Source organism: Centrocercus urophasianus, unplaced genomic scaffold, assembly GCF_019232065.1.
Source record: "Centrocercus urophasianus isolate 14NV4802_14NV808 unplaced genomic scaffold, USGS_Curo_1.0 seq_34, whole genome shotgun sequence".
Taxonomy (NCBI): domain Eukaryota; kingdom Metazoa; phylum Chordata; class Aves; order Galliformes; family Phasianidae; genus Centrocercus; species Centrocercus urophasianus.
The window spans coordinates 2009203-2023260 of NW_024884911.1; the positions used below are offsets into that span (position 1 = coordinate 2009203).

Below are 14058 nucleotides of genomic sequence, written 5' to 3' on the forward strand. Positions count from 1 at the left end.
ACATGCTGGCCCTCCTTTACAAGCCTTGGGGAAATTACAGCAGAAGAAAGCAGCAAGAAATGCCTACATGTACCAGGCTGGTATTAACTCTAGGGATGTACGAGAGGGATACACATACAAAGTTGTTTCTTAGTCCTTAAGATTGTGTGAATAGGAGAAAAGTCTACCATCTGTATAACTCAGAGCACAATGTGAGCCTGTAGGGAAGTGGGGTAAGAGACCTCTTGCTTTCCTTAGACTTTGTAAGCAGCAGCCTGTGAAGGGCATGCATTCAACCCACTCCCTTATCTGTAGCAGGTCTGCAGCCAGAGCAGATGAGCTGGCTCTCTCTACGTCCCTGTCTTAATATCTTTATGGGAAACCCTCCCAGTTCCCTTCCCTGAAAGTACATCCACCCAGAAAAACACCTTGCTGTCTCAGCACAGCGTGCTGCTGGGGCTTCCCATTTAAGGCCAGCCCTGATGCTCTGCAGATGCTGCCCACGTCAAGGAGGACCACAGAACATCCTTGATGTGTTGTAGGGGAGCAGCAGCTGCCAACCCTGGAATTTGGAGGGCAGCCTTGCACCAGCTAGCTGGCAACCTGCAGAAGGGTCTGCTTGGATGGATTAATCAGCCTTACAAAGGTCTCCTTCCAAGCCATAGAATGGGGGAAAGAGGATGGGCTGAGAACATCCCCAAGTACTTCTCTGCTGCCCAGCTGAGATTTGTATCCATCTCGTTGAGGATAATTTGATGGTCACCAGATGAGGAAGCTCAGCACTCACTTTCTGCACCATCCCTCCAAGACAGAAGTGTATTATTCTTGTTTTTCATCAGCCTGAGTCGGTAATTGTCTATGTGAACTGTGCTGCTGTCCCTATACAATTAAGGCTGTCATTCAGACTCGTACATCTAAACACTGCAAACTCCACAGCTTAGGAGGATCGATCACAGGACTTTAATGGCAGTCAAAGCGGCACTTTGTGGACTCTCTTTTTTTGTCAGTGGAACAAACTGTGGTGCTTGAGGCTGAAACATCCTTGGGATGGTGGTGAGGTGCTTCCAGTCCTCACTGGACACACAGCTGTGATGCCAGGCCCTGTGCAGGCGGTGGGAGCTGCACTGATCCTGATCAATGTGATGTGGGTCTTGTGGGTCACCGGACAGAGCATGGGGGTACCTATGCTATGTGAACAGAGGCATAGCATTGGGAAATCTAGGCTTGTGAGACAAGCACACAGCCTGCCTACCTGTGCAAAAGTACTGCTAAATGAAAGCTCATTAGTCTTGTTTGACTGATGTCATCTGCTGTTTTGCAGGATGTTCATGAAGGCAAGCATGAATGCCATAGCTGTAGTCAGAAGACTCTTCCTTGTCCTCTTCCAGTGCAAAAAGCTGCTGTTCTTGCTCTGTGTGGGTAAGAAAACCTCAACACGTGCTAAGCCCTGCTGTTTTCCACCAGCACTCATTGCTGTGTCTCTCAACCCCATGGCCTTGCTGGGTTGGGGCTGTATGGAGTGAGATGCTCCTCATGCATATCCTCGCTGGAGAGACTCCAATCGTGGGTGTGACATAAGGGAGGGAGGGAAAGGACATCATTCCATAAATCCCCCCCACACAGCCGTGGGTATCACCACAGGCTGAGATGAAGATCTGTGAACTTAAATTCCAAGGCATAGGGATCAGCAACAGGGACATGGGCACAGTCATAGTGTCTCCCTTTCACTTCATGTACATCTGTCAGCTGTGCTCCCAAATGCTGCGCCCCGTCCTGCAAATTGGACCCACCATGTGCAGCTCTGTGTGCAGCAGCTCTGCTCTCTTGTGCGTGGGCCTTGCACTCACATTTGTCACTTGTCTCCAAGAGAGGCATGAGCTTTGGGAGAATTTTGGAAAACTGAGTCATTCTGGATGTCTCAGGGGAGGGGAGAGAGCAGAAAAGCATCTGAAAGGTGAACTTTTTTCCCCAAGTATGAAAGTTCCTCTGTTGTTTTGCACTAGTACAACCAGGTGTTGACTCAGTGAATTCTCCCCTACATTAATATTTATAAATATTTAAAACTCCAGTACAAGGCCTGCCTCCTGTATGCTATGTGTGCACAGGGCTGTGGAGGCTGGGGCAAGGTTAATGTGCTTCTGTGATACTCAGACTGAATTCCTGGGGTGAGGGGAAGGTCTGGCAGTCACCTTTTGATAAATGCTGCTGTGATCTTAGCAAGATCATGGTCCAGTAGTGGGTGTTTACCTGCGTTGTGTGTATGCGTGTAGCAGTGCAGAAATAACTGGCTGATGAAAGTCTCTGTGTGGTGAGTGTAGGGAGTCTGGGAGAGACCATGTTGCAGTGTCTATATTGAGTGTATGTCACTGCTTGTGTTCTCCTTCCAGAAGAAGGAAAACTAATTCTAATTTCATGCCATCGTTGGGAGGCCAGTTGTTTGTCACTGAAAAAAAAAATCACTGCTGCTTAATGACCAAGATGAGACCATTGTCATTTTCATAAAAAGGAAAGAGCTATCACAGTGCACAGTGATATAATGACAGTTTTGTGGTACAATATGGGAAGTGCTGAGGAAAGTAAAATTAAATGTCTTTTATCTACGATCAGAGTGGATTCTTTACTAATGGTGAAAAGAAAAAAAGAAAAAGCAAATGCTGAAAAATCCTTATCCTTGTGTGCCAGCATGAGCACAGCAGCACCTTTGTGAAGCCTGCAAGAGCTGGGCACAACAATGGGCTAGGAGAAGGGTCAGACCCCAGAGCCTTTCCCACATCAGAGACCCACAGGGATCATGGGGAAATCCTACCCATTCCCCAGGTCTCAGAGCAGTGTCTGTGGTGTTCATTCTTGCCCATTTTGTGCTTTGTGTCACATCAACAGAAGGGTGCAAATGATGGAGGAGCCTTTCCCTGCTGCATCCACAGTCCAAAATTCATGCATGTGGAGCAGGGCATTCAGAGCAAGCCAGGTTTCATTGCCTTCTGCAGGTCTGTGTGTGAAGAGCCTGTACAATGTGACGAACACACTTGGCGGGCATACTGAGTAAGTTACCTCTCCTTTCATTTTCTGACTTTGGTGCTACTTGTGGTCTGTGGTGGGGCACAATTCAGTATGCTGGGAAGCAGATTTATCCTCTCCTCCCAGGGTAAAACCTGGATGAGAAGCAATTCCCCATTAAGGTCTGAGTTGTTGGGGACTTGGAGGACTGTGTTCTGCCTGGCAGTGGCTGGAGAGCAGGATAAAACAGCATTAGTGAGCCTGGAGATGTCATAGCTAGAGCACAGAGATTCCCTGGTGTTCATGGTCACTGGCAGGGTGTCTTGTGGATGCCTCATGGTGTTCTTTGTCTGCCTCTATATGGAGGAAAGAGCAATGCTCGCTAATGATGTTCTAAAATTCAACCTCAAGGCTCTAAGCAGCTTGACCTAACTTTGGTATTACCTCTCCAGTGATCTTTTTTTTTTTCATCTAAATTAATCTGTGTTTCTGTTGAATAGAAATGGAACCCTTTACATGGTCTTTGGAGGGGACCTGTTCATGGACACCAGTGGTCAGGAGCTGGGAGACAGAACAACATGGTCAGGAGCTCAAAACCCTCCTTTTGTAGACACCTTTAGGAGGCCTCCTGAACTGTCCCTGATCCTCAGGCCATGGTCTAAGGCTTGAGAGCCTTCAGGAAGAGCTAATAAGAACCTTGTTTCTTTTGCAGGAGGCACGTTGGTGCTTGCCGAAGACGCTTTGTGTGGAGAAAGCCTTTTCTTAAAAGGTTTGTGAGCTGTCTCATTTGCTTGGCGAATTACTGTGAGATGATGAGTCAGTGTTTGAGTGGCTACTGTTTGGTGGAAACAGTTGGGGTTTATGGGCAGATATGCAGAAAGGGAAACAGAGCTGACTCTTGCACAGTTGCATCTTGGCACCATAACAAGTGAGTCAAAAGACCAGCAGGAAGATGCAATGCAGATGTGTGTGCAGAATGTCCTCCAAAGGGCAAGCAAAGAGAAAGAGATGTGCAACTGAAATGGTTGTGTGCAGTCAGGCTTTGTCATGAGTGTTGTAAGAGTTTGTTGTGGGTGTTATGAGTTTTGTCATGAAGTGAATGAATAAATGAAATTGGAAACCTAAATGAAATTCTCCCCTTCTCACCTCTTGTAAATAAACAATGAAACAACAAGTAGGCATTCCCTGAACCTGTACAGAGAGAGGAATGACTGAGAAGGGAGAGGAACTGGGAGGTGGGGCAGAACTGGAGGGGAAATGAGATTTTTGCTGTCACTGCTGCCTGAAAGATGACATAGAAACAGTGGTAGATTTTAAAAATGTGGGGCAGTTCTGGGAAGTACTTCAGGATAGCTTGGTAGATTTCCAAAGCTCTTCATTATTCAGCCTGCTTCAGCTGTACCAGTCCTGTGTCTGATACTGCTTTGACAGCTCTACTTGTCCATAAACTGCTGTCTGTCTGTATCTCTCATTAGGTTTAAATCTCACTGGGAGCCTTTCCTGACCAGCAAATCCATATACTCACTCCTGGACAGGCCTTTTAAACAGGAGCTTGAAAAAGTTCTGTGGCTCCACAAACTTCCTTTTGGGCTGCACAGATCAGGTATTGAAATACTCTGTCCTTGGTGTTGCATCACTGTGTGGACTCAGTGGAGCTGGAGAGCCTCTTACACATGGAGCAGCCTGCAGTGCTGCAGGGGAGATGGAAATACAGCTGAGAAACACACCAAGGGAAATCTGGACTGACTGGATGGGGTTGCATTTAAGAAATAGTGGTCTTAGAGAAATGGGGACAGTGCTTTAACTCCTGGCTGTAGCTGTGCCAGGAGAGATGGAAAGGGGAAGGCTGACAAATGTTATTGTGGATGGAGCAGGAGGCATTGCAGAAGTTATCAAATGCTAATAGAGAGAAGATATTGGGTGAGTTGGTACCTGTTGGCTTTTCCCATGCAAGGTACTACATACTAGCTTCAGTAGCACTGAAAAGTGCATGCCTTTCATGTGGAAAAAATGCCTAGTTTGGACAGTGTTGGGTAAGTGAAGGTTGCAAGAGTGGTGTTTGAACAGGCTGTCCCATGTAAATTGTCCTGGGATTGTATATAGGGATGAAACCTGTCTCTTTAGAGCAGAAGAAAGAGGAGGTTAGTCTATTGGTAGTCGGGGCGGGGGGTCACAATTTTTCCCTGAAGATGATTCTTCAACTTTTTGTCTTCTAGTTCTCTCTGCTTTTAGCACATTGCAGCTTCTTCCAGAGCAGGATTTGCCTGGATCCTTTGGCCGGTATGAAGTCTGGGCTGGAGATTGAAGCTGGGGGACACGTTTGTCAGGGAAGTGATAGCTACATTGAGAGTCATGGTCTCTGCAGCTATTGGAAGTTCTCTCTCTTGGTGTTTAACTTCACAGTCTTTCTGCCTCTTATTCCTGCCACTCTTCATCTCCTCTCTCAGTAGGTTTCTCTTTCTGTCCCTTTTAAATGTACCCTTTCAAGCAGCTCTCATACTGATGAACTTAAGCTGCTAGCTCATAGCTCCCTCCCTTTAACTTCTGTCATACCCTGAGTTCTTTTCTCTGTGTTGCCCTGTCCCACCTATTTTCTCTTGCTAACTCCATTCCAAGCATGACAGGCTGGGAGTTGGGTGAATCCCTCAGGTGCACCTGCCCACATTCAGGGGGAGCAGGAACTGAAGTGTTCTGTCTGCAGCAGATGCTTACAAGCACTTTTATTTAGACCCTTTTTGTGACCTTCCTCTCCCTGATACACTCCGTGCCTCCAGCAGAGGTCTGCCCATATAATTACTGCTCTGCTGGGTATCCACACTTGACTTTCTATTTCCTCAGTGCTTTGTTCACTCCAGCCAACTAGGGGTCCCACCTCTAGCATGTTGATGATATCTCATTGCCTTTGTGAATGTGTAAGCACATTCCACTGTACTTTCCAAGACAAACACCATCTGGCTAGGAAGAATCCAGAGTCGTACTAGTCAAGGCTTCTCTCCTCTAGTTTGACTCTCAGGGGATGCTGAACTAACCTGGTGGAGAAATTTGTCAGAGAACTTTATCTCTTGCTGTCTATTATTTTGCCAGTTTATGGTGCCAAAGGTGCATTGTGGTTGGCAATGGCTACTCTGTCCATGGGCAGCACTTTGGGAAAATGATTGACTCTCATCATGTTATCATAAGGTACTAAATCATTACTAAAATATTAATGATTAATCAGAGACTGAAGAATGATAATGTGTATGTGATGTTCTTGTTTGGAAAATATAGCATCTAAGATCTAGCTACCCAGGTAATCACATAACTTTCTTGCAGTTTGTAGTCAGGCACAGGCATTGCAGAAGCTACAAACTGTACTCCTCATTCACAAATGTTGTACCTGGGACTGGATAGCTATCCCCAGTTCAGTGGAGTGGCAGGGAATCTTTGCACTGCAACCTCACATTCAGCTTTGCTCTGACTTAAGCAAATCATTTTGTGTGCTTTATGTCCCTCTCTGAAAAATAGTGGTTGCCTGCCACTATCATCTGCCTTTTTATTGCAAAGGAGGAACTACTGGGATATCTCATGAGGTGGTCCATACTGTGGAACTAGGCTGTGAGTGGACTCCTCATGTGAGTTCACGTAGTCAGTCTTGCATCTGACAGCAACTCTCTACAGTTGGGAACAGGTAATACTGAAATGATACAGATCCAGCCCTTCTGGCTTTGATTCTCAGATTAAATGATGCTCCAGTAAAAGAGTACAAGAAGGATGTGGGAGAAAGAACCAGCATTCGTCTCTTCTTCCCTGAATCAGCTCTGCCCAACCCTCTGGAAAACAGTGACAACAATACACTGATGGTGTTTGTCCCATTCAAGCCTTTGGATTTTTTATGGCTGAGGGAAGTATTGCTGAAAACAAAGAACAAGGTGAGGTGTCTTTAATGATGGATGGTTGAAACCAGGTTATTTGTAGTCACATACTCAATAGCTCTCATAATCATGTCTTTCAAATATTTAATGAGCCACACAAGGCACTCACACAAGGCACACCTGAGACCTTATTTGTCACCAATTAGACCCAGTCACACCTAGATTGCAGATGGGTGCATGAGAACGAGTGGAAAAGACCAGGAGATGCTTTATTCCTCCAAACTCTCAGTCCTTCTGAGCATCCAGCCAGGGCAACAGGCCACAATTAACTCAGGCTTCTTTATCCTGGCAGGGTTTGGTGATAATGGACACGTTTTCAGTACCTCTCTGCCTTTCTCCTACAGACAAAGGAGGGATTTTGGCGCCAGCCTCCCCAGGAGTGGAACTGGAACATCTCTCAGCTACGTATTCTCAATCCATATGTCACCTATGAGGCAACATTCAAGCTGCTGCAGCTGAATGCATCAAGTAGGGTATGAGATTGTGCTGGAGAGCAAACAGATGACTATCAGTGTTTGTTGTCTTGCCTAATATCTCAGTGCTTCAGTGCCACATAAGGGGAAGGAAAACATATTCGTTAGATCAGCCGGTCCATTTCCCTAGTAAATGTGTATCCATCTTTTACTTCAGGATGGTGTTATGGGTTTTGAGCCCTGTTTCTTCAAAGAAAAGAACACTTTTCCTGCTTGTCACAACAGCAGTGTTACTCTAATTCCAGGCTGCCCTGTAATCCTTTGCCACTTTGAATTCAAGTAACTTTTCAGAGTTGAGTTTCTGGCCGTAATTCTAGACCTCAAAACACCTGCTTCTCTAGTGATTAGCAGCTTTGTCATAAAGCTCTTTCATACATGTTCCTGTGATTTTCCTGTCTCTAGACCATTACTGATAATTAGCTAGCATATTGAGAGGAATTTTGGTCGGCATTCCTTAAAACATTCAGGTCTTGCAGATCTCTGGCCTGAGGCTGGCTGTTATGCCCACTACTTTGGGAATGCAAATTTCCCCTTCACTGCACAATGGAGGATTACTTCATTAATGAATCTACTTTGTCTTCAGTCCCGACGATCTTTGTGATGGTGCTGTGCAATCTTTAATTAACTTTAAGCCTGCTGGGCACCACCAGGATGTTTATAATCTGCAACAAAAGCAGGAGAAGCTTGAAGGCCTGGTGTGGTGAAATAACCTTGTCCAAGGTCATGCACTAACTTGGCTGGGGCTGCAATTAGGTGCCAAGTCTCTTGACTGCTGAAGCAGTGCTGTGAAAAAAGTACATTTCCCTGCTAAACTGCTTGGAAAGTGTGAAGTGGAGAAATCCAGAGGAGGAGTGCTAAGTGCTCAGCTAAGCTTGAGGGACCGGCTCAGCCACTCACAGTTTGGTGGCTGTTCTGCACCATCACAAGATTGTTAAGGCAAGGTCTCAGCTGGTACATGGCCATGTTAGTTTTATGTGAGCAGAGGGAAGTTTTGTGACACATAGGCCAGTGACAGGAATTTAATGCATGGATGAGAAGTGAGGTTTCACACGAAGGCCCCCAGCAGGGAACACACACAAAGTGGCACACAGAAATGAAAGAGATGTGGGGACTTAGTGCAGGCTTAATTATAGATGTGGTCTTCTTAAAAAGCGTGCTTCCATCCAAAAGCTTTTTCATTTCCATGGAGCTCTACGTTTTGTAACCTCAGAGGCTGTACACTCCTGAGTCCCCATCTTCTGCAGCATCTCCTCGTATGATGCTCCTTGTTTGAGTTCTGGGAGTGCTATCCAGGCACCTGTTCTGTTTTATTTATGTATTTTTTTCCTGCGTGGAGTGTGAAGGAAGCTACTGGTCCCAGCTGCAAAGGTGTTGCTGATGTCAGTTTTGTAAAAGTATGAGTTTGAAATGCTAAACAGATGTTCTCTCTTTTCCCTTCCCAGAGATATGCCACCACGGGAATCATTGCTTTGAACTTAGCCCTCCATCTGTGCCAAGAGGTCAACATTGCAGGCTTTGGTTACCCTGGCAACCATGACACTACTACACCAATACATTATTACAATACTGGTCTCTCACGGAAAAATGAGGTAGAAAATGCTTTCTCTTCAATCTAAGGTGTTCTCCATAGGGGAACCCACTGGAAAAAGCTGGGCTAAAGGAGCTGTGAGCTTTGTTAGTTATCACCAATGTTATGGAAATTAGAATCGTAGAATCCTTAGAGTTGGAAGGGATCTTCATCTAGACCAACTCCTCTGTAAGTGCTGGGGTACGTTTTCTTCCCAAAACTGCTTGAAAACAGATGCTGGCTCCCTCATGGTGCCTTTCATCTGTCCTAGTTTGCTGACTAGTGTCCTGTGCAGTGGGGCTGCAAGTTGGGTCAGGCAGGATCAGTGCATTTCAGGGAGAATGAGAGGCATTGTAAGGATTAACCTGTAACTTTGGCTCTCTCATCCCTGCAGCTCTTTCAGCATAATCTCACAGCTGAGAGGAACTGGCTTCTGAAAATGATTGAGTGGGGAGTGATTGCTGACTTAACCAGCCATACCTTCCAGACCCAGAACGACTGAGAGGAGGCCATGCTGGTTGCTATCCCCATCCAGACACCTCAGTTGGGCTTTGCCCTTGTTCCATTCTTGTTCCAGGTTGTTTTGAGCATGTCATAGTACATTCTTTCCCAGGTAGGATGGGAGGTTAAACCCTGAGATTCAGAGCACTTTCTTCATCCTTCATTTGCCTCTAGCTTCCACCACTGCCTGCAATAGTGGAGGATGAGGAGTGTTGCACAACACTTCTTCCTTGGGTAATCTCCTCCTGCTTTGTGATCAGCCATCCTGTACTCACTGAGCTGTTTGTGAAAAGCACAAGACTTAGATGCCAAGCTGGTCTGCAGGCCCTGAGAAACTCAGGAGCGAAGGTGCAGTGCTTACCCTGAGATTTCAGATTCCTTCATGCACAAAGTGGAGAATAAAGTTACACCCATCGCTTTGGAAAAGGACTAGGTTGAAAACAGAGAGTTTTAGTGTCTCACTAATTGTTGGGAAATGTTAATGTCTGCAGTAAACACCAAAAAAATTGTTTCTTTTATTGTTCTGTTAGAGAATAAATGCACTTCTGTTTTCAAGGAGTTGGCACTGTCTTGTGGGAGGGGGATTCCTCATAGGGACAGGTAAGTTACCTTAGTTACCTTAAAATCCCCCCTGAGATGTTACGGGTTTGTGGACCCATGTAGCCCCCTTTATCTTCCTCCCAGCACACTGCTCAGAGCTTTGCGTGCCTCCTGCTGATCATTCAGAGAATAGAGCCACCCTGCCAGGTCTGCTTTGTGTGCTGAAGATCTTCCACATGTAAGAAACCTCATTAAAAGCTGCACCTATCTGCAGCTGGCTCGTATCCACATCCTACCTCTGTGGCCACATCTTCTCATTACAGCTTTCTTCCAGGACGATGCTACACCATATCGTCCTTTCTTTACTGCTTTCTTCCTGACCTTTTATCATCAGGGATTCACCTCAGGTGGTGACTCCCCAGAATGTTACTTGGAGAAACAGCCTACAGCGTGAAGTTGAGCTGATGGTGATACTGGTATAACCCCTTTGTTGCAGCCATTTCAGCCAGGTCCACATTGAAAGGCAGCTTCTCCTGCACAGCTTTTAAGAATAAGCTCTAAGGGCGGAATTGGCTTAATTTGTATCAGGCTGCATGTGTCTTATGCTGAGTTTTCAGCATTACTACACTACCCATATAACTGCTGACACTTCCTACATCAGGCAAAGCTTCTGTTTTCCCTCCCACTTCCTTCCTTCCCCTCTCTGCTGTGGTCAGGCTTTCAGGGTACTTTCCATGCCATTCAATTCCTGGGTAACTTCCAGTGTCTCAGCCCTCTTTCCTGAAGGCTTTCTCTAACACCTTCTCATGATCTCATGAAGAGTTGATTCCCTTCATGTTGCTCTGGCTGCTTTTTCCTTTTGCTCAGACCGGTTCCTCCTCTAAAGCTGAAATGGTTTTGCCCTGGACCTGCATGCAATTATGGCCAAAGAAATGCTGACAAATATCTCCCAGAGCTGCCTTGCCTTGTGGAAGAACCGAGGCCTCACTGCAGCTCAGTGTGAGAAAAGGCACTTGAAGGCTAAAAGGGGATGAGCTAATCTTGCACATGCAAACAGAACGGAACTGAGCTTGGGAGAAAAAAAAAGCTGTTTCAATAAGTTTCTCTTTACTGTCTAAACATTGGCTTCGGGTTATGTTCTGAAAACAAATAAATCTTTACTCTCTACCTAGCACACAATAACCACACAGATTCTGCTGGGTTCCAAAAATATGATGTTCCTGAATGTTTACAGATATGCATTTGGCTCTGGCTCAAACTGTTCCAGAAGTTACTGCTCTGTATGCAGTGGCAGTGGGCTCTCAACTATATGGAAAATTGCCACTCTGTGTTCTTCTCTTGGTAAAAGGGCGTAGAAGTTTGAGTGTCTAAAAGCTGGCGTATAAAGCGTGCTACCAGCCAACCCCAGGAGATGGCTACGTTTTCTCTCTAGGTAACACACACAAGAACCTCACAGTGCTTCGTAGGAGCTGCGTTTGCACTTTATGCTGCAGTCATTGCAACATTTTCCTGTTGTGTAGTGACAAGTCATGGGAGCAAAACCATAAACACCAGGCTCAGGAGTCTTAGCGCTCGTCACAGTCATCAAAGCTGAGAGCTGCAGTCCTCCATGCCTGGTAGTCTATATAGATCCCTGCCCTACAGCTTGCTTGTTATTATCAAGAGAACTGAGGGAAAGGAGGTGGAATAAGTAGGATAAATCAGAGCCATGGTAATACAGAACATATGTGAATGAGGCTACCAGGTACCATAAGGATGTAATGGAGGGGGAAAGAAAAGGAAAATGAGTCCTATTATTACTCAAGTAGCAAAAGCTAGCATCCTTCTCAGGGCTGCAGGAGGGCACCTGCACTCCCTCCCAGCACAGTGCATTCATGCCAGGCATTGCAAACAGCCCTGTATGGACAGTGACAGCGAGTCCCCAGCTCTGCAGTCGAGGGGTGACCACAGCAGAAGGGCTGGGAGCTGCTGGGCTTTGAGGTGCCTGCCTGCCCGTCCTTAAGGAGCAGGGGAGCTCCCAGCCTCTGTCATGGCTGCCTGGCAGCACTTGGCAGGTGAGTCTGCATGCCTCCACCATCTGTGTGAAATCCTTCCAACCATTTCAACTGAACATTGACTTATGTAAAATGTAGGGCTCCTAAATGACCTGACATAGTCCATATGGAGTACCTGCCACAGATAGTGACTGCCTTGACACTGATTAATCACTTCCTTTAGTCGTATATTTGTCCCTGGTTACCTGACACAGTTCTTCCCTAATAGCTTTTGAATAGATCTGGGGTATTCATATGACCTTGGCTTTGGGGAATAGCCCATCTGATGACACACATTACCTACTTCAATGTAGGCTCAGCTGCTTTCAATCAAACTAAGTTGGACAGTAGTTTTTGGTTTTGTATCTTTCCTCTTTGTACACCCAGACCTGTCCTCTTCCCAGTAGTAAAGACCTTAGCTCTACTGGATCATGCTTTGTTTTGGGTGGCCCCATTTGCAGTTGGCTTGGTCTGTGCCATACAGCACATGCAGACCATCTTTGATCCCACCTTCACGTCCTTACCTGACACCTACAGGCACGCAGTCTGCACCACTGATGCCCCTTGCTTTGATCCCAGCAGTTAAATCACCTGTAACTGGAATCAATCATTGCTCAGATGGAGAGAGGCCAATTTTTCTAAACCCCCAAACTAAAAGCAGATTTTCTCTCAGTGTGAACGTAGTTCTTCAGAGGCACAAGATGCAGAAGCAAAGGTAAGAGGTCTTTCAGGCTGAACTTCCATCGCACCCATTCCACGTGGGAAAGCATCCCAAGCTGCAGGCACCCAAGCTGTGAGGACCCTTTCAGTAACACCCCTCCTCAGCCCCTTCTCCAGCCTTGGCACAGGGCACAGCTCCGTGCTGCCTTTACCCATGGCTGCCCAGGGCTGGCTGCAGGAGGCACTGACTCACCGTTTCCAGGAAGCAAGATATTCTCAGCAAGAGGATCTTATAGAGCCATTTTTGGATTTCTTTTTTATTTTTCATCGTGATTTAGATAAATTGTTGTTGATTTGTTTTCTTTTCCAAGCAAATAGCCAGTGAAATTCAACATTTTGGATTTGAGATGTTTCCTTTTGCTTTTTCTATCCATTCAGCCAGCCTTCCGTTGCAGGCAGATGACTCAGTTGCTGTGCATAAGGAGGGACCATGCCTCAGCTGAACCTCAGTGACTCAGTAACTGTCTAACAGTGTGCAATGTGTTTTGCTGGTTGTGGCCATCTTGTGCTGGGTAATATCTTCCCTCAGATGACAGAGATTGCACGTATGCCGTGTGCTGCTGCGTTACAGATATTATAATAATCAGGGGAACAGAGTTTACCCTGGCAAGTGTTTTTAGAAACACTGGATTTTCCGTTAACACCTCCTTCCTAAGAGATCTTTGATGATCCTACCAGAAAATTGCCAGTGCAGTGAGTCGTGTTTTATTTTAGATGTTATTCTTGTCACTTTAAAGGATTCAAAATAATACTTTTGTTTCTTGTGAGCTGAAAGAGGAAATTACAGAGGCATTATGCTTTCTACAGTCATTGCACGTTGTATGCAAGCTGAAGAATGTGAAGTTAACTGGCACTGACTTTCTAAACTGGTGGCTGGGTTTGATTTGCTAGCTGGTGCGTTTCCTGCTTGTGCCCATTCCTTGCAATTTCTGTACAGTTTGCTCTTGAACCATTGATGGTATGCATTGTGAAACTGTCCCCTGTGACAGGAGTGGCTCATTTCTTGCATGTCCTTCACATCCTGCTTTCCACTTGACCCCTAAGCGTGGCTGCTGGATGGATTTTGTGATGCTCCCAAACTCTCCAACGTCTTCAGTGAGTCTCCATTGAAATGTTAATGTCTGGAGCATACTTCAGGCTCATCTCGGCTTTAGATAAAAATTAAAAGTGGATTGCTTCATTCTGCATATTGAATACTAAAAGACACACTCATTTGTCCTCCCTGCAGACTCATGATGCCCTGCCAATTTCCTTAATCCAGGCACAGAAGCAGTCAGCGATTGTTTCCATTCACTTTTGATTCCATCTGCAAAAGGAAATACCTGCAATCACAAGAG

The 14058-nt window shown here is 45.9% G+C and overlaps 1 protein-coding gene across 1 annotated transcript; it reads left to right on the forward strand.

Annotated features, from left to right (window-relative positions):
- The first annotated feature begins 1301 nt into the window (after nt 1-1301).
- Nucleotides 1302-9429, forward strand: LOC122166909 (CMP-N-acetylneuraminate-beta-galactosamide-alpha-2,3-sialyltransferase 4-like). The gene is made up of 11 exons (XM_042831035.1): nt 1302-1398; nt 2967-3021; nt 3477-3557; nt 3689-3745; nt 4452-4579; nt 5193-5256; nt 6061-6156; nt 6692-6884; nt 7232-7360; nt 8803-8949; nt 9322-9429. Exons 1-11 carry the CDS (start codon nt 1302-1304, stop codon nt 9427-9429), a joined length of 1155 nt encoding a protein of 384 aa, XP_042686969.1.
- The last annotated feature ends 4629 nt before the right edge of the window (nt 9430-14058 follow it).